At 41.2% G+C, this 18,898-nt stretch overlaps 1 protein-coding gene across 2 annotated transcripts in view; it reads left to right on the plus strand.

Moving 5' to 3' along the window:
• LOC118119959 (microtubule-associated tumor suppressor 1 homolog) overlaps nucleotides 1-18,898 on the plus strand; it is a 69,911-nt gene that overhangs the window by 25,850 nt on the left and 25,163 nt on the right. For both annotated transcript variants that reach the window (XM_035174467.2, XM_035174478.2), the window contains exons 5-9: nucleotides 3,992-4,213; nucleotides 6,963-7,184; nucleotides 12,053-12,220; nucleotides 17,353-17,471; nucleotides 17,810-18,130. In XM_035174467.2, the coding sequence (XP_035030358.1) occupies nucleotides 3,992-4,213; nucleotides 6,963-7,184; nucleotides 12,053-12,220; nucleotides 17,353-17,471; nucleotides 17,810-18,130 (1,052 nt within the window). The remainder of the gene's footprint in view (nucleotides 1-3,991; nucleotides 4,214-6,962; nucleotides 7,185-12,052; nucleotides 12,221-17,352; nucleotides 17,472-17,809; nucleotides 18,131-18,898) is intronic.

Genomic DNA, 18,898 nt, shown 5'->3' on the forward strand with positions numbered 1-18,898 from the left:
TGGCTGGCCACTATGAAGACAAAGACCCCCTGGTGTTTACACCATGTGGCTGAGGTCACGTGTGTGTGTGTGTGTGTGTGTGTGTGTGTGTGTGTGTGTGTGTGTGTGTGTGTGTGTGTGTGTGTGTGTGTGTGTGTGTGTGTTGGTGCCAGGTTAGAGAAAGTAGCTAGTTGCATGCAAAGAAAGACTGTGAAGAGCATAACATAACTAACATTAATTTTCAAATAACCAAAATATCACAGCAACACAAATCAAACTCAGAAACATTACACGGAATAGAATAAACATTCTTTGCTTAGCCTAGTATAATTATTAGTTGAGTAGAAAGAGGAAGAGGAGAGAGGGAACTGGGCTTATATTGGCCTGGTGACCTCATGGGTCATGGGGCCCAGAGTGACCAATAGTGGTTGAAAGTTGTGTTCAGGGGCAGTTTTAACACCTCGGTGTGAAGTTGAAGCACCCTGGGAGACTGAGTTCTGGAGGCTTTGTTTTGTCTCCAGAACAAAGAAACATGTGGTCAGGGTTTGGCTAAACATGTAGGCCGAACTATAGTTCACAAATACCAGGTCCCAACACACAATAGAACTGATGTTGATTGGCTGTTGTGTTTACAGCACCTTATCATCTATTTCAGTGGTTTTCTAACCTTTTCTGCCCAAGGCACACCGAAGGGCAAGCCAAAATCGAAGGGCACACCTGTATTCTTATTCATGCAAAACCCTTGTTATCATCCATTTTTACCATTCTCCTTCACACTGGCTTTCAATCAAGGTCTTCAATGTGTCACACACTTGATAATTCCCACCATCTGACAACTGCACCAACAGGGAAATTTGGTTTCCGAAGGTTTTAAAGAAGTAAAGAATTTACTGATTTTATAAATTATAAGTAATTCATACCTTTTGTATCAGGGCTGCAGATTAACTTTTAACATTGGTTGCACTGGTTTGCCTAACTTTTTTATTTAGGTGCACCAGCACAGAAACAAAGACGAGGATACTGTGATTGAAGGATCTGTATGTAATCTTAACATTCAGACGCCTGTGATATCACCTGTCACCTGTACTACCTGGTATTTCAAACCCATATTTTAAAATAGCGAGAGTACCATTTAAAGGGGACATAGCATGCAAATTCCACTTTGTTAGTGCTTCTACACGTTAATGTGGGTATCTGGCATGTCTACCAACCCAAAAACTCTGTTTTGTTATGGTTCCTCTAAGTCAGAAACGTCATGCTTGAGTGACTCGAATGAGCTTCCTGTGTTTTGTGTCGTAACAATACACTGGAAGTCTCCCTACATGGCCTTGGCCCACCCCCCCCTCATCCCCCCCGCCCCCCCACACTCGTTACGCCGGGTTTACACCGGACGCAGCGAGGCTGCGAGGCAGCTCACACGGGACGAGCATTTCTCCGCTGGTCAGCCCCATAGACTGTATATATAAGGTCAGCCCGCGATTCTGCTTTCTCCGCTTGTTGTTGTACCCGTTGAATGTCGGGTTTTGGGGGGTAAATGATGGTCTTCATAGCCCCCCCCCCACCTCTCTTTCTCTCTCTGTCTGTCTGCTTGTGTGCTTGTAGTGGATGGGCAGAGGGGGACATTTAATTATGTGATTGGGAAAATTAAAACTCCAGGACAACAGGGGAATACAAAGTATGGGATGCATATTTGATAATTTATATCATATAAAATATGTAATTTATATCGTTTAAAATCATGGGGGGAGAGGGGGGAGGGGGGAGCTGGCTCATTAGCATTTAAAGGAACAGGCACTCAAAACAGGTCACTCTGTGGAGGGCTGTTTTAGACAGGGTAAAAAGGGTGCTGTTTCATTAAGACCCCAAGGAACCATATCAACTTGTGGTAAAATGGGCATGCTATGTCCCCTTTAAACAAACATGTGAAGTTCAAACCTTATTAGTGTGGAGATCTAGATGACCCAACTACACAGAAAAATAAACTTGATCCTCAAACTGGGTATAAAGTTATTCACTATGATTGTCTAAAGCCTTATTGGTTAATTTTTAGTGTCAGTGAACCAACAACCTCCACAGCCTATGGACACTTTTCCAAGGTACACATCATTATCTTTGTTCATGTCTTTGGTCAACTGCCACACAGTACAGTACAAATTAAGTTTATAGGTAACACCAGCCACACCGTTACACTAGGTTGAAAGGGAGCAACCTGGATATACTTGTGTTTCATACAGTACTTACCACTTGCACTGTACTTACCTGTGGAACTTCCACCAGCTCAGTCCTTCATCATCATGAAAGGTGGCCATACCAGGCTGAGGCTGCGCATCTTGTGCAGCTGCACTCTGGCCCGCGCCCTCAACATTCACTTCTTCACTCAAATGGGGCTATTGGACTTTATGTATGCTACTACTACTACTACTGCTGCGAAAGGGACCTGGTTGCAGACAAGATGGCGGACCTTTGTCCTACCCGAGCACATGCGCAATAGACATCTCTGTATTGACAGGAAATAATGCGATCCTAGCAGCTAAAGTTGGTCTTCTGTCATATTGTCCTCCGTGAAGCAGCACGAATACTCTTGCGTGGGTTTAACCCAAGAGTAACTTACAAATTTATCAACAAATAAACATTTTATTTTAGAAATGTATTTGAAAAGTCAACTGATACTCTTTAAGGGTGCATACAACATTTTAAGCTGAGAATTTTGCATTCGGTACCCTCTCATTTATACAGAATCTTTTTTAAATGGGCCACTTTAAAGTTGATTCAACAAGTCTTGAAAAAGTCTCCAATTATTTGATGTGCTGTTGCTGCTGGAAATGCAACGCTTGCTGACAATTTGCATACATTTTTAGTCATCACTCTCCAGGGATTTAAGCCTTTTCTCTTTAACATTTTCAGCCCCATCCTTTTCTTTCCATTTTCTTGGATTTTTATCCATATTGTTTCTCTCGTGTACTGTCATGCTCTGTGTTTGCGGTCTTACTTCTTCTTGGGTGTTTACTTGGCGTGCAAGCAAATGCTGTAATTCTCCAGAAAGGTCCAGACGGCCAGTCCACCTCTGTTGCTGGTGCAATTTTGGTTTAAAACCAGTAGCCATAGAGATCCTGGTATATCACTGATATGAACACCTGTCGTTACATTGCCTGTGCCTGTTTACACTGAACAAAACAAAGTGTAAGATTTTTAGATAGCATGTCGGCATTCTGGAATCAGAGATGTGAAGTGTAACACGACAGTGTACTTATTAAACAGACATCGATCCAGATCTGTGACAACCTGTGCTGCTGGCATTAATGCGGAACAACAAGTGTTTCATTTTCTGACACTGAGCTCTGACAGATGCTAAATTGGTATAAGTTGTTAAATCATTGACTTACAAAAGCAACGATTTTCAGGAGAATCCTTCTGTTAGTTTTAAGAAAGAACCTTGCTGACTGTGATGATTGGTTGGGTGGATGCCTATGCTGCGTAGCTTTGGTGGTTCAAAAAGTTATTTTCTCCATCACAAAAAGGTAGATTAACTAAGATTGAGAGTTTGAATGACTGGGAAGGTTTAAGGCCCTGAGCCAGTAAACTATCAGTATACATGTTGCATCTAGAATTCACTTGAGTTACTTAATCTCTGGTCAAAGATAGAGAAGTTTTCCAGTGCAGGGTTTGGTTACTGTATCTTTGTGTAGGTGCTAACTGCCTACAATATGTCACATGATTAACCACCTCTTTTACATTGGCTCACATAAAGACCTATGGACAGTGTCAAATGCTGTTAAAGGTTCAACTTTGTATGATTTTTTATTTAGAGTTGTCAGAAACTGATTTCACCCTGGTAATTGAAGTTTTTAGCAGTGGTCATATGTGTACTCACCTATACATGTGATTGATAGGTTATACATAGAGCTTCTATTTCCAATGGAGTCCATCTGACCTGTTATTAATTGAGCGTGACATCCAATATTTCAATTTAAAAATAACACAATTATTGTTTTGTATATTCTCTCTTTTCCAGGTATTCCCAAACCTCGCAGCACCGCAGAACAAGCATCTGCATTGACTGCAGGGAGTCCAGCAAGCCCATTCTTCAAACCAACAGCCCATCAGCAGCCAGCACTGGGGTCGGCTGGACGACCTGTTGTACCCACATTGTCAAAACTACCTGTTAAGGGATTACCCACAAGCCTGAGTTCTCTGTCACTGGGAAGCAACGAAAACAATGGAGCCACAAGCAAAGGTGTGATCTTTGGTGTGGTTTCCATTTACTGCTGGCTTAACTTCCCTCTCTTTTCCGCTGCTTGTGAAGATTCTGTCTCCATTGTACACACACACACACACACACACGCACGCACGCGCACGCACGCACGCACGCACGCACGCACGCACGCACGCACGCACACACACACACACACACACACACGGCTGGTCCCTGCAACGTTTTTTAAACATCATATTTTCAGATATGGGGACAATATCTCAACAAGGTTATTACAATGACATCCCCGCAGAACTTTTTGTTGCATATATTTACATCGGCGACTACTGATGATGTGTCGGGTTCCCACGACGACTAATGATGACGTAACAGCTTCTTGAAGTGGTGTCCCAATTCTTAGGGGAAAATTTCAACCACTAACCATGCAAGATAACCCTCGAAAACAAGGGGTAGGGGTAGGGAGAAGGGGTGAAATGGGATGTGCCTTAGAAACATTACACCCCAGTCACATTAATAAGCCACTCAAGTTTTTTCAGAGAAAACTTGATGAATATCGTCAGCAGGAACAAAGCTTTGTGAACGCTACTTCGGTAAACCATGGCATCATTCAAAGTCGCATACAGAATTGCCCAGTGCAGGAAACCACACACGATAGCAGAGGATCTTATACTCTACACAGCTTTAGATATGGTGTCAATGGTGTCGATGCTTGATGAGACCAGGACCTCAAAACTGAAGGTTATTCCCCTCTCAATGACGCCCTACAAATGGACGAGGCTACTGATAGCAATAAAGACTGCTTATTTATTGCTTATGTTTGCTTCGTCACATCAGAGTCACTGTGTGAGGATTTGCTGTTTTGCAAGAATTACCAAAGTAGAGCCTGAGCTCTACTTTCGACGTCTTTAAGCTTCTTGACTTTTACCCAACCAAGATGGACAGAAGTGGGAGAACTGTGTAGGTTTTTGCACGGATGGAGCACAGACCATGCAGGGAAAGGGAGGGGGTTGCAGGCACTGATCAAGCGGGTCTCGCCAAATGCACAATGGACCCAGAGTGTTATACACAGAGAAGCGTTAGTGTCAAAGCAGCTTAGCCCTGAACTAAACAAGGTTTTGGCTGATGTTAACGTGGTCAATTTCATCAAAACAAGACCCCTGAAAGCATGGCTGTTCTGTGCACTTTCTGAGAAGATGGGAGCTCAAAATTCAGCAGTGTTGTTTCACAGCGAAGCGAACTGGCTCTCGCGATGTAAAGTGTTGTCGCAAGTCTTTGAGCTCAGATAGGAAATTCTGGTGTTTTTGTTGGAGGAGAGGATGCATGAACTTGCAAACAAGTTAAGTGATGAACTATTTCTGATTAAACTGGCCTACCACAGCGATGTATTTGGAAAGCTGAATGAATTAAATCTTCAGCTTCAAGGCAGAGACAAGCACCTTCCACACCTGGCTGAGAAGATCAGTGCATTCACCCGAAAGCTTGAGATGTGGGGCAGGCGACTTGATCAAGGAAAAACTGATACCTTTGAGAATCTGAGTAAGTTTGCTGAAACCAGTTATATTGGAGCCACTACAGTAACTCCACATCTTAAGGAGCACATCTCTTCCCTTTGGAGGATTCTGTGAAAAGTACTTTCCAAACAACACTGCTCAGTAGGACTGGGTGAGAGATCCATTCAATGCAGCTCCACCTGCTGATTTCAGCTCTACTGAAGAGGACCAGTTCATTGAGATGACATCTGACTCGACCCTGAGGCTGAGGTTTACAGCACAGACACTGAGTGAATTCTGGCTTGGTGTGGAGCAGGAGCATCCACTCATTGGGCCGAGGGCTGTGTGGAATAGTGCTTCCCTTTGCCACATCCTATCTCTGTGAGATTGGCTTTTCTGCTGTCACTGAAAAAAAAAGTACAAATCTAGGCTCAACATTGAACATGACTTAAGAGTGGCATTATCAAGCCTGCAACCCCATTTCGAAAATGATGTTCAGTGCAAAACAATCTCATTGCAGCCACTAATGCAGTGATGAATCTTGAATTGTCATAAAGTGACATGCCCATCTTTCTTGCCAAGTGTCTGCATGTGTTCTTTTCAGTTACAGATTGAACTTTGTAACAAAGTGATTGTAAATTTAATTAATTTTTCGTCTTTTTTTGAAAAAGTACATAATACATTTAGAATATTCCTCCTCCAAAGTGGGGCATGACAGCAAAGGTTTGAGGACCACTGCTCTAAAATAAGATGCAGTCAAAACTTGGAGTTGAGGAAATGGCTCCACATGTTTTCTCCTACTCCTCACTCATACAGTAACACACATCACAAGGTTGTTATGGCAACCTGATTACGTTTGATATTCCTAGTTCCCATGGTAATATTCAGGCTCTGTATTTAGATGTATCAGAGTCGGTGTAGTGCACCTCCACTCATCTTCCAAGTCACTTCCTACCACATTTAGCATGTTTTGGAGTGAAATACCCAAGTAGGGACATATTAAAAAGAAAATATTAAAGAAAAAACCCAGATAGGGTTAAACAATAATTTGCTGATGTTTGGGGAACTATTGTTCAGTCTGGTTTGGATGATAAGGTGTGTCCATGGTTACAGTCTGTTCTTTGATTTGATTCCACTTTTATTAGATGTTTATTATTATAAATAGGATTTACAACATTTAGATAAGAATGCCAACTATTTCAATGGCCACATTATAAAGTTACATTCTTCAAACTACACAAAGCATTTTAACCTCTTCCAATGTATCTTCTATCTTTTAGCTTCTCCAGCACCAACAGGGACAAGGCCAGATGAGCAGCCCAGTAGAAGCATGTGTCCCATGGGCAGCCAGAGTGTTGCAAAGCCCCCCAGCTCCAGCACAACAGCAACCCAAGGCACCTGTACTCCCAGTGACACAGTCATCAGTGCTAACACTGCTGCTCCAAAGGCTCCTGTCATTAGGACCAGAACACTGTCTCTGCAGGCAAGGACCATGGCTACAGGTTAGTGTGTAATCTCATTCCTTCACGCCCAAAAATTGATGACGTGCATTTCAGAGGCTGATTGTGTTTGTGAGTTTCAGTTTAATTAGCAGGCTGTTTATCAGCAGTGATCGCTCTTAACAGAGCTGTTCATCCTGTGTATTTTCAGGGACCATTAGATGGCTGCTCTGACAGTTGGTGGTGTTTCTTTAATGGTTTGTTGATGCAGATTATATTTAATGTTCATTGTTAGACTCAGTGTAAGTCTAAGTGAGAAAATGTGAGTAGGACCAGTGACCTAAATGCTGTTTCTTGTTTTGCACATGAACCTGTAAGATGAATTTACTGTCTGCCATTCTGTTGATTCCACAAGACTGCTGTTTGTTGTTAAAGGCTAAAGGAACAGTGGGCAAAAGGAAAAGTTTAATTTACCAAAATTAGACACCTCAAGCTCCAGCTGTACCCCTCCAAGAATAAACAGCTGAACACTAAAAATCTTTTGTAATGATTTTAATGAATGCAGTTATGAATTGCAGAAAATATCAGTGAAAACTGTGAAGAACTTTTTTCTGTGACTTCTTAAAATCCTGCATTTAAAAGAAGTTGCTTACACGTTATGTAAATTTATGTAAGCATTTGTATTTAATGCCCCAGCTCATGTTTTCATTTTCATAAAGTAGGTACCATTGTAGACATGAGATACCTTATCATCTTTGGTGTATAGCCGTTTTCACATATGACCTGCAGATAAAGTCAGAAGAATTGGGTCCAGACTTTACCTGCAGTTTGCTTTTTACACATGCACAACCCAGTTCTCTGCACAGACGCGTTCACAACAGTAACAAATCCTCCACATTATTCAGGCAACAGGTGGTAGAGCAGGCAGAGATGATGTGATACACAGACACCTATCACCACAAACTTAAGACATCTTCGTCGGTGTCGACTACATGTATGACACTGCTTTTTGACTGGGAGATTTTTTTTTCATTTTTGCCTCTGATTCTCCAGAGTTCAGTATATGTCTGAAAGTTATGAGACAGACAGTCATACTTTGTGTTAAACGCAGGACAGTAGTCATAATAGTCAAATATTTTAGTAGTTTAAATATGGTCAAATTGTCCTCCCCAATAAACTGAATTGTAAACTGGCCGATGAATAATAATTATAAAACTGTTATACTATGACGACAAGCAAAAAAGCACCGCAGTCTGAAATAGTTACGATGAAACTTTGAACGATTAAGGAATTACGGTGTCGTGCAGCTCATATACTGTTTCTGGCAGCTCTGCATGCGGTTTGTCCAATATCACTTTTCCACCAACGCAAACCAGGTTCCAGTCCGGGCTGGTGCTAGTGCTGGTTTTCAGTTGCTTTACCACAGGCCAGTGCCTTTCAAAGAGCCACGTCATGACATCACTGTATACTTCTGTATACGGCTCCGCTCTCCCAGCTAATGCTAGCGCTAACTTTAAGCACAACAACAAAAATAGTGGTAGATACATCGTATTTTAATGAGTGTTGCTTGTGCCTTTGCTTTCCTGTTTTTGTGCATACACAGACATCCAAACACAACTGGTCCAGCATACTTTAGCTGCCCGTAGTGATATAATATTTCTTTCATGTTCACTGTGCTGCATTCAGAGTAAAGAGAGAGAGAGAGAGAGAAGGAGAGAATGAGGATTCTATCAGGGCAGGGAGAGCAGGTGACATTGAGGTGAGTGAGAAAAGGTTCATGTTGATGATTATAACCAAATAAGGACATCATACCAGTCTAATCCGAATGTACAGACTTAGCCTACATGTCTTTGTATCTCAATATCTTTTGTAGTCAGTAGTTTGCTAATAACAGCCGATACACAATGATATCTTCCAGTGAAGACCAACAACCCTACAAACCTGTCCTGTTTAGTTAACTGTCTAGCAGATATTAAGGACTGGATGTCAAATAATTTCCTTCAATTGAACTCTGACAAAACTGAAATTCTCATTATTGGCCCAAATCACTTACATTCCCAAATTCAGTCATCTCTGGGTCCTCTATCCAACAATGTTAGGTCTGTCACCTCAAACATTGGTGTCATATTTGATCCCAGCCTGCAGCTTGAGAGCCATGTTCAAACTTGTTCAGACATGTTTTTACAATCTCAGGAATATATCAAGGATCAGATTGATCTTGAGTTTTAAAGACACTGAAATCATCATACATGCTTTTATTTCTTCACGGCTTGAATATTGTAATGGTGTTTTAACATATCATAAGCAAAAAACACTCAATAGGCTCCAAATTGTACAGAATGCTGCTGCAAGGCTTTTAACTAAATCCAGGAGAAGAGAGCATATCACTCCTATTTTAGCTTCCCTACACTGGTTGCCTGTCAGTTTTAGGATTGATTTTAAGATTTTATTGATTACTTTTAGGGCACTTCATGGCCTGGCCCCTAACTACATTTTAGAATTATTAACCCCTCACGAGCCTGTGCGCAGCCTGAGTTCCTCAGGCAGGAACCTGCTGGTTGTTCCTGAGTCAAGGATGAGGACAAGGGGTGACCGTGTGTTTGCTGTCAGGGCTCCTCGACTCTGGAACGACCTGCCTGAGGAGCTTCATAAATCAGTGTCTTCTTTTAAAACACTTCTTAAAACGTACCTTTATCGAAAGGCCTTTCCATAATTTAAAACTTTTATATTGTATTTGATTTTCACTGCATTTTACATTTCATATATGATTTATTGTGTTTTTATTCTGTTGCCGATTATATTATAATTTTTTCTCTATTTTATGTAAAGCAAGTGTATAAACATTTATAAATAAAGTTTATGATTATGATTATGATTATTATTATAATATTTCATTCATATTCACTGTGCAGGTGACATGGAGGTGTGTGAGACAAGGAACCAATGTTGATGATTATACTGTATATTATTATTAGATTATATTATATATATGATTATATATTACCAAATACGGACATAATTCCAGTCTAATCTGAATACACAGACTTGGCCTACATGTATTTGTATTAGGGCTGTCAATCGATTAATATATTTGATCGCGATTAATCGCAAATTAATTGCACATTTATCTGTTCTAAATGTACCTTAAAGTGATATTTTTCATGTTTTTAATACTCTTATCAACATGGGAGTGGATAAATATGCTTGCTTTATACAAAATGTATGTTTATTATTTTTGCGACAATCCAAAACAAAGACAAATACTGTCTAGAATATTCTCCAGAATACCCTCAAAGATACTGCATGCTCAAAAAAATCCGATAATTTAATCCTTTTTTGACTCATCTTTGACTGTAACCGCAGTCTAACCCCGCAGACACACACCGGAGGTGGAAGTGTCAATTCTCGTGCGAGCAGCCCCCTGGCTGTTCACACAGGAAGCATTTCTCTGCGCTGGTTCGGGGTAAATGATGATGATCTTCCCAGGTGACTGACCTACGCAAGCCTATAGCCGCCACCCCCCCACAAGCGATTGTGTGCTTTTGTGTGTCTGTCTGTTTAGACACAACTGACAAATGTGTGGAATAAGTACATAATTAAAGATGGGAAACTTCATCATGTGGGGGCAAAAGTCTGGGAAATTGAAACTCCAGGAGAACAGCAAGAAAATATGTATGGGATGCATATTTAGTCATTTATATAATATATAATATATCAGTTATATCGTTTATATCATTTAATATCGATTTTCAGAGTGGTTTCTGGCTTGCAGCGAGCGAAAAAATAGCCGGTGCTTCGCTGCCGGTGTGAACAGCCTAATTGATTAACATGGGCGTGGAAAGGAGGCGGACAGCTTTTTGCAGCACTTCTGCTTCCGGTGTGAACCCGGCGTAAGAGGATGATGGTGTGACGTTACTGCATTGGTTAACATTGCATGTATCACGTCATGATAAATCAGCCTCTTGTGCCGCCCTCTCTGCATTTTGCGCCGTAGGCAACCGTCCATGTCGCCTATGCCAAGAGCCGCCCATGGGTGGACTCACTCTCACAACTGTAGCCACCTAAACTGTGACAAGATTGACAGTCACCCCCCAAGTGGAGAGTAGGGATGTCGGGATTAACCGGTTTTACGATAACCGCGGTTTCATAACGTCACGGTAACCGTAAGAATTGTAAAAACTACTATATCTAACTATGGTGTCCTGCTTCTCTTCATGTTTTTGTGTGTGTGAGCCACTGAAAACTTAGATCAGAAGAGGTAACTGACTTAACAGCCTTGTTTGCACCATTGATGGCTGAAAAACTCGTTGAGTTCACAACGAGAGGAAAAATCCTTGTTTACTTTTGGTTTCTGACCAGCTCCGAAGGAGAGGCTCTCTCTCTCTCTCTCTCTCTCTCTCTCTCTCTCTCTCTCTCTCTACTATTGTTAAATGTTGAATTGCAATGGTAATAGTATAATGACATGAAGAATGTGGTTTTTCACAACTAGTCACACGTCGCTCCCAAAACAGAACAACTTTCGTCGATGACCCTTCACAATAAAAGTCCCAAACAGATACACTGCTTATGATGACAGGAAACACAAATTCACTGACCAACCTTCCACAATAAGGCAACTAAATAAAATAGCTTACATAAATTACTTTTAAATAGCCAAACGAGACACTATAAAAACTAACTGGATATAGTTGATGATAATAATACATATTTTAGTTCATTAGCTATATTATTAGCTATTTATTAGCCATATTTTTGTGTGTATTTTTCCTTCTAAAGTATCGATAATCGTGAAAACCGTGAAACCATGATATTTCCTCTGACAATAATCGTGGCACCAATATTTCATATTGTGACATCCCTAGTGGAGAGACGGACAAAAAAACACCTTGGTTTTGCAATGGGCTTTGACTTCTTCTGCATCTTCCCTGCAGGTCTGAAGGCACCAGCAGCCACTAACAGCAACACAGGCAAGACGACAGCTGCCAGTCAGACAGCAGCAAAGGCTGCTCCCTCTGCGAATCAGGGCTTGACGAAACAGGACTCCCAGTATCCCTTGCAAAGAAGTGGCCTAGCAAGACTGAGTCGGCTGAACAGTATAGGTGAGTATGTGAGAGAGGCTGTTTAAGTGTTAGTGTGTGTGTGTGAGTGTTGATGTTATTGTGTAAATTTAGAAGTTAGTGTGTAAAAGGCTGTGTGTCAGCGTCTCAAGACAACATTAGTCTCACTGACTGTAAGGTTCCGTACTAGAACTGGGACCCAATAGCACAACTTGCTGACAGAGTTCAGTTTTCAAAAAGAAGTGGTCTTTATTACCAGGGAGCGTTCGGTACACAGGGAGTCAAGATCACCAGGCAAAGGTATCCGAAACGTGAGGCAAAAACTAGGTCAAAATATCCAGGCAAACGTGGTCGAGAAAACATAAGACAAGACTTGGTGAGATCGCTGGAACGCTGCGTGGAATACGAACTGGCTACCTAGAGTAAACAAAGACAAGTGGAACAACAGGAAGTGACATAGAACATGCAACAGGGTATGGTGTGTGTGAGAGTGTAACCATGACACTGACAACCATCCTGCATTGTTACAGCTGACACACTATATAACACTGAAGGTGTTGTCAGAACAGCTTTCTGCTTAGCGCCAAACCAGGATGATGCCTTTGCCTTTTGTTCTGTTATTTTATAACGGAGTTCACATGATGCAGCTCTTTAAAAGCTGGTGTCAGTACTTGTTGCTGATAAAACTTCTTTAAAAATGCGTATGCAAAGCTTGAGAAACATTCAAAAGCTTGTGTTAAATCTCAAATCGAGACTCAGTAAAACTGCTTAGGTGAAGGCATGACAGGTGAACCAGTAAAAGATTCTGACAGGCGTCACTAATGCAACTTCCCCAGTTAATTTGCTTATATTTAGACAATATTTCTTTGAATTATCAGTTTTCGGAAATTCTATGTTTAAATACTCAAATGATGCATTATCTACTTAAATGTGTGTTATATAAATTTGCAGAACAGAAATCTGAACATTGGATAAAGCTAGGTTCAAGATTCTTGTTTCATTGTGATGACATATCAGAGCCATAGCTTTTACTAAACAGATTTTGGAGATCTGGTTTTATTATTTTATAAATCAGAAAACACTGTCAACAGCCATAAAGAAATCAATCTGCCATGTCAGGTAAAAAAAAAAATCTATAAAGCTGTGAATGATATATGAGTAAACCCCTTTTTAAATACCTTTAGTATATTGACAGGACTGAAACTGCAAAGTTAATTTATCTAAGTACTGCTGCGGAGGAGATTCGTGGTTTAGAGTTTGAGAAAAGAACTCATTTTGAAAAAACAAGCCTTTAAAGATATGGATTGTGATTGAAATCTACCTGCACAAAGTTTAGTAAAATAAACATTTAAATGCGTATTTTGGATGTTTTCTTGCATGAAAAGATTTAATATTTTGCTTGTAGGGTATTGATGATGTTGGTCTTTAAAAGTAGTAGTAGTTGGTGCTGATAAAACTTCTTTAAATATGAGTGTTTGCAGTAATTCACCCTACAGTATTTCAACCTCCCGTAGTCCGGAGTCAGGACTGTGGTCAAGCCAGCCATCGTTGTTACCACCGTAGTCCAACCAGCCGCCTCTAAATTTAGAGTAAGCCCATATTCAGACCTTTAGAGTAACAAAACAAGAGCAACTTCCATTTTCTACTGCAGTGGTCACCAACCTTTTCAAGCCTAAGGTCACTTTTTAATTTCAAACTTAAGTCGAGATCTACCACCCCGGTATCTTCCAAAAAAACCACTTAGGAGGTTCATATTTACTATTTTAGCTATTTCTGTTCAATGCACAATATTTAGCTTTTCAGTTCAACAATAGGTTTTGCATAGGCTTTGCCTTGAATATTGCCATAAATTTAGAATATAGGACAAGTTGTTGAATATCCCTTGTACGTTTGAAGGTCTTCTGCACAATTTAGGTTACCAAGACCAGTAGATGTAAGCAGGTGTAAGTGGCCACCAGCAGATGTTAGGGACATAAATTCCCTTTGCACCTTAGCGTCATCAGGTGTTTTTGCCTTTTAATCAATGATACAGGCCGAACTTGAGGGTACGCTGAGGCTCAAGGTAAATCTGACTGGCTACTGGCTTGTATGGCAATACTATGAAAGCCATGTGGCCCACTCAGTAGATCAGACATCATTACCTCTATGCCTTTTTAAACTAAACGCTTTCCCATTTTAGAACATAGGACAAGTTACATTCTGCCGCACTAATTAATGCATAGTTGATGTTGTCGGATGTTAGTGACCACCAGCGGATGTTAGGGACATATCTTCAGTTGTGTACCTTAGGGATATCAGGTGTTTCAGCCTTTAAATCACAAGACACCCTCTTCTAAGGCAGGCCCACCGCAGGTTGATCAAACCTGGGTGCATGTCCCGAGCATCTTGGGGCCCAGTTGGGATCTTTCTTCCTGATCCAGAGCCATTGGCTGCAGTGTTCTACAGTGTGTGATGTTTCTGTTATGGTCTGGCACAGGACCTGTCCATGGATCCCCAGATCTTTGAGCAACCTGATGGTGGATGTTGCAAGGACACCCCTGCAGCCAACCTCCACAGGGCAACCTATTGCTCTCCAGCCTCGTTGCTCTGCCTCAAATGCCATGTCTGCATACCGCAGCCTTTTCCTCTCATTCGCTTCATCAACATTATCCTCCCAGGGTACTGTCAATTCTACGAAGTAGACGACGCGCAGGGTTTTGGACCAGAGTATCAGGTCAGGCCACGTTCACAGACATGTTCCAGTCTTGGACTTGCTCCAACTGACCGCTCCTGGTCATTGGAGGAGGCCTTTTCTGTCCCTGTTTCTCCTCATGGACAAATGTTGTCCTTTTAACTACGTTTGATGTTTTTGATTGCAAGGCATTGGTAGCAGTTCATTTTGTATCTATTATTGCTGCAAGGCATTTGAGTACCTGGTTGTGTCTCCACATATACCTACCTTGGAACATCAACTACTTTAAGTGGCCACATCAGTCAGGGTAGCAAGCCAAACCTTAAGCTTGCCAGGAAGCATGGACTTGTCGATGTTCTTCAGGTCACTGTTTACATCCTGCTTCAGTTGCTGGACCTGCCTTCGTTCTTTGAGGATTGCATCATAGCATCGTCCAAGGTTTCTCAGACACTGTTGGAATGGATTCTCCATTCATTTAGAACCTGTGATCTGACCTCTTGTCTTTGCTTATTGAAATGCTTATTGATTTGGATTGATCCTCATTCTGGTCCATGTGATGTTTTCTTCAAGTTTCCCTTGCAACCGTCTGCTGCATGGTACTGTTGTGGTCAGGGTTTCTCATGTCGTCCATGTAGGCCCTGATTGGTGTTAATCAGATCCCGAATTTTGCTCTTCGCCACCTACTACCCATTTTGAAGCTCTAATTATCACTTCCATTGCCATGGTGAACAGTAGAGGGGGGATAGTGCAGCCAGCCATGATGCCTACTTCGAGACGCTGCCATATGGTGATAAAATCAATCAATCAATCAATCAATCAATCAATCAATCAATCAATCAAATTTTATTTGTATAGCCCATATTCACAAATCACAATTTGTCTCATAGGGCTTTAACAAGTTGTAACATCCTCTCCCCTTAGAATAAACACTTTGTAGCATAATGGAAGGTAAATTAATTGATGGATTATTGTCAGTAATGATAGAGTATCTGAGTAGACATATTGTATATCAAGCAGTCTTGTTGTAATCATAGTCCATGGTCAGCAGCCACCACGATCAGGATCCACCATCACCTGCCCCCTTGATCGTGGTCAACCACTATTATCACATGCCAACACGATACAGGATCCGCCATTACGATCACGATCTCTGATCATAATCCATGATGTGGCCGCAGCTGCGGCCCTGGATCTGCGAACGATAAGGCATAGGGACTCCGGGGAAGAAGTCAAGTCAGTAACATGTATTGATGAGACATTAATTTCTTTGATGTGATAAGGAAGGAGAAGCTGGAAAGAGAAGCTCCATGTGTCGTGTGTCCCCTGACATTCTAGACCTATAGCAGCATAACTAAGAGCAGGTCCAAGGCAAGGTCCTGGACCAGCTCTAACTATAAGCTTTATCGTAAAGGAAGGTTTTAAGCCTACTCTTAAACGTACAGATGGTGTCTGCCTCCCGAACTGAAAGTGGGAGATGATTCCACAGGAGAGGAGCTTGATAGCTGAAAGCTCTGACTCCTACTCTACTTCTTGAGACTTTAGGGACGACAAGTAAGCCTGAATTCTGCTCTTTGAGGTATAATGGTGCCATATTATTAAGGGCCTTGAAGGTGAGGAGGAGAATTTTAAATTCTATTCTAGATTTAACCTGAAGCCAGTGTAGCAAAGCTAATGCAGGAGAAATGTGGTCTCTTTTCTTGGTTCTTGTCAGGACACGTGCTGCAGCATTTTGGACAAGCTGCAGAGTCTTTAACGACTTACTGCTGGAGCCTGATAATAAGGAATAACAATAATCAAGTCTGGATGTAACAAAGGTGTGGACTAGTTTTTCTGCATCTTTTTGAGAAAGGACATGTCTGATTCATGAGATATTATGCAAGTGAAAGAAGGCGGTCCTAGAAATTTGTTTTAAGTGAGAATTAAAGGACAAATCAGGTTTCATTGGAAGCAAGGGCAATGTAGTCCACTGCAGCTATATCATTAGATAATGTATCTCTAAGGTGTTTAGGGCCAAGTATTAGAAACTCTGTTTCTGAAGAAGAGAAGAGTACCCAGTGCATTTGTATAACATGTTCCCACATCCTAGTCTCCATCACGGTTTCACACCCATACACATTTTCCTCATTCTGAATGACTGATCAGAGAGTTCTATGGCTTCCAGCAGGTGGCAGTGTAAGGCAGCCGTCAGCAGCTTCAGGGCCTTGTTGGGACCTGAGGGTTCACAGATGGAATTTAATTGAATTAGATTTTACATTTAAATCAATTAAAGACTTTTAAAATGAATTTTAAACAAAAAAAATGCACATCTGACGGGTTTAATGTGTCACTGCATAAGGGGTTAATTTCAAGATTTATGTAAAAATACATACAGACTCAATATGGATGAAACGTGTGTGTTTGTGTTTTCATAATTTACTGTCACGATTTTTTAATGGGCTGAGTGAAGACGTCATATTGAACGCTGTGCCGGCTGTCCATATTAAACGTCATCGTTCTCTTGCAGTGGACAAAAACAAACCCCGGGAGGCTCCAGCGAGGCCCACAAACACCAACAGCAGCTCGCAGGCAGCAGCGCCAGCCAAAGTAAACAGCCAGAACCAGCTGCAGCCTCCACCTGAACTGGTACGCATTCTTCTTTTTTTGTTAGATCCAAATTCAGCTCAGTCAAAAGAAAGACACTAAATCAAAATCATTAGAAAAAACAGTGAGTATTACACTGTAGGATTTAATCAGTAAAAGGAGGCATATGGATGTATCTATCCACAACATCCTCATTCTCTCTGTTCATGTTTGTCCTCAATCTATAGTCGACATACTCTCAATCCTGGTGTTGCCAATAGTTTTTCTTAATCTCCAAAGTGAATAGTTTAATTCTTTTTTGCTTATTGAACAATTATCTTTCTCTAAAAACCAGGTCTTCTGATAATTGTCTATATTGGCATTATGTTGTGTCTTGCCAGGTACCAAACTTGGTGAATACAAATTTGCCAGTAACGGCTGTCCTCCCAATGCTTGTCACTGAAGTCAAAAGGCTTGGATTCAAAGCGAGAACCGGGTCTCGGTCCAGCCCCAAAACTGGATGCCGCATACAGAATGCATCCAAACCTGGTGTGGCCCGGGTGGCTGCGGCGGAGGGAACGGCGATTACAGCTAAACAAAACCAGAGCAAACAGCAGGCAGAGAAGAGGAACCAGGCCATCAACCAGCTGAGGAAGCTTCTTGTCCAGGGGAATAAGAGAGTAGAAGCTCTGGCTACAGTCATCCAACATCTCTTCACCGAGGTACTCCTTTTACAAATAGTGAAAATACTCATACCGCCTGCTGTGGAACAAAAGCTATCTTATTTATTAACTGCAAGGGAACACATTATTTGTACATTATTACAGTATGTTGGCATCAGTGTAAAATACTACTAAAACATAGACATGGATCTGTGTGAGAGTTATTAGAGTGCTTCTGTTGGTGATAATGATTCAGAAGTTGCTGAAAGAACGATAATGAAGAAATCACTCCAAGCTGCTCAATTTGCATATTTAAAACAAATGGGACCAGGCAGTGATTTTATTCAGTCTTTCAATAAACCAAGTGGATTTCTTTGTGATTTTTTTATTGGTGGCAACAAGAAGTAAGTTGGGTGAAGGGATAAGAGTGAAACAGTGGCTGTTATGCTTTTCTATATGAGTTAACCATTTACTTTGTCACTTGTCACTGACATTTTAATAGTTGGTTTAAATAGAAATTTAATTGAATTGAAATTAATGAACTTTCTCCGTAGGTGCAAATGCTGCAGGTCTCTGCTCTCTGTAGTGACTCTGTAGCGACTCTCTGTAGTCACTCTTTATAGTGATTCTCTATAGTGACTATCTGTAGTGACTCTCTATCAGACTCGTAGTTACTCTCTATCAGACTCGTAGTGAATCTCTGAAGTTAGTCTGTAGTGACTCTTTATAGTGTTTCTCTATAGTGACTCTCTGTAGTGACTCTGTAGCGACTCTCTGTAGTCACTCTTTATAGTGATTCTCTAAAGTGACTCTGTAGTGACTCTCTGT

This window comes from Hippoglossus stenolepis, chromosome 2 (genome assembly GCF_022539355.2).
Source record: "Hippoglossus stenolepis isolate QCI-W04-F060 chromosome 2, HSTE1.2, whole genome shotgun sequence".
Classification (NCBI taxonomy): domain Eukaryota; kingdom Metazoa; phylum Chordata; class Actinopteri; order Pleuronectiformes; family Pleuronectidae; genus Hippoglossus; species Hippoglossus stenolepis.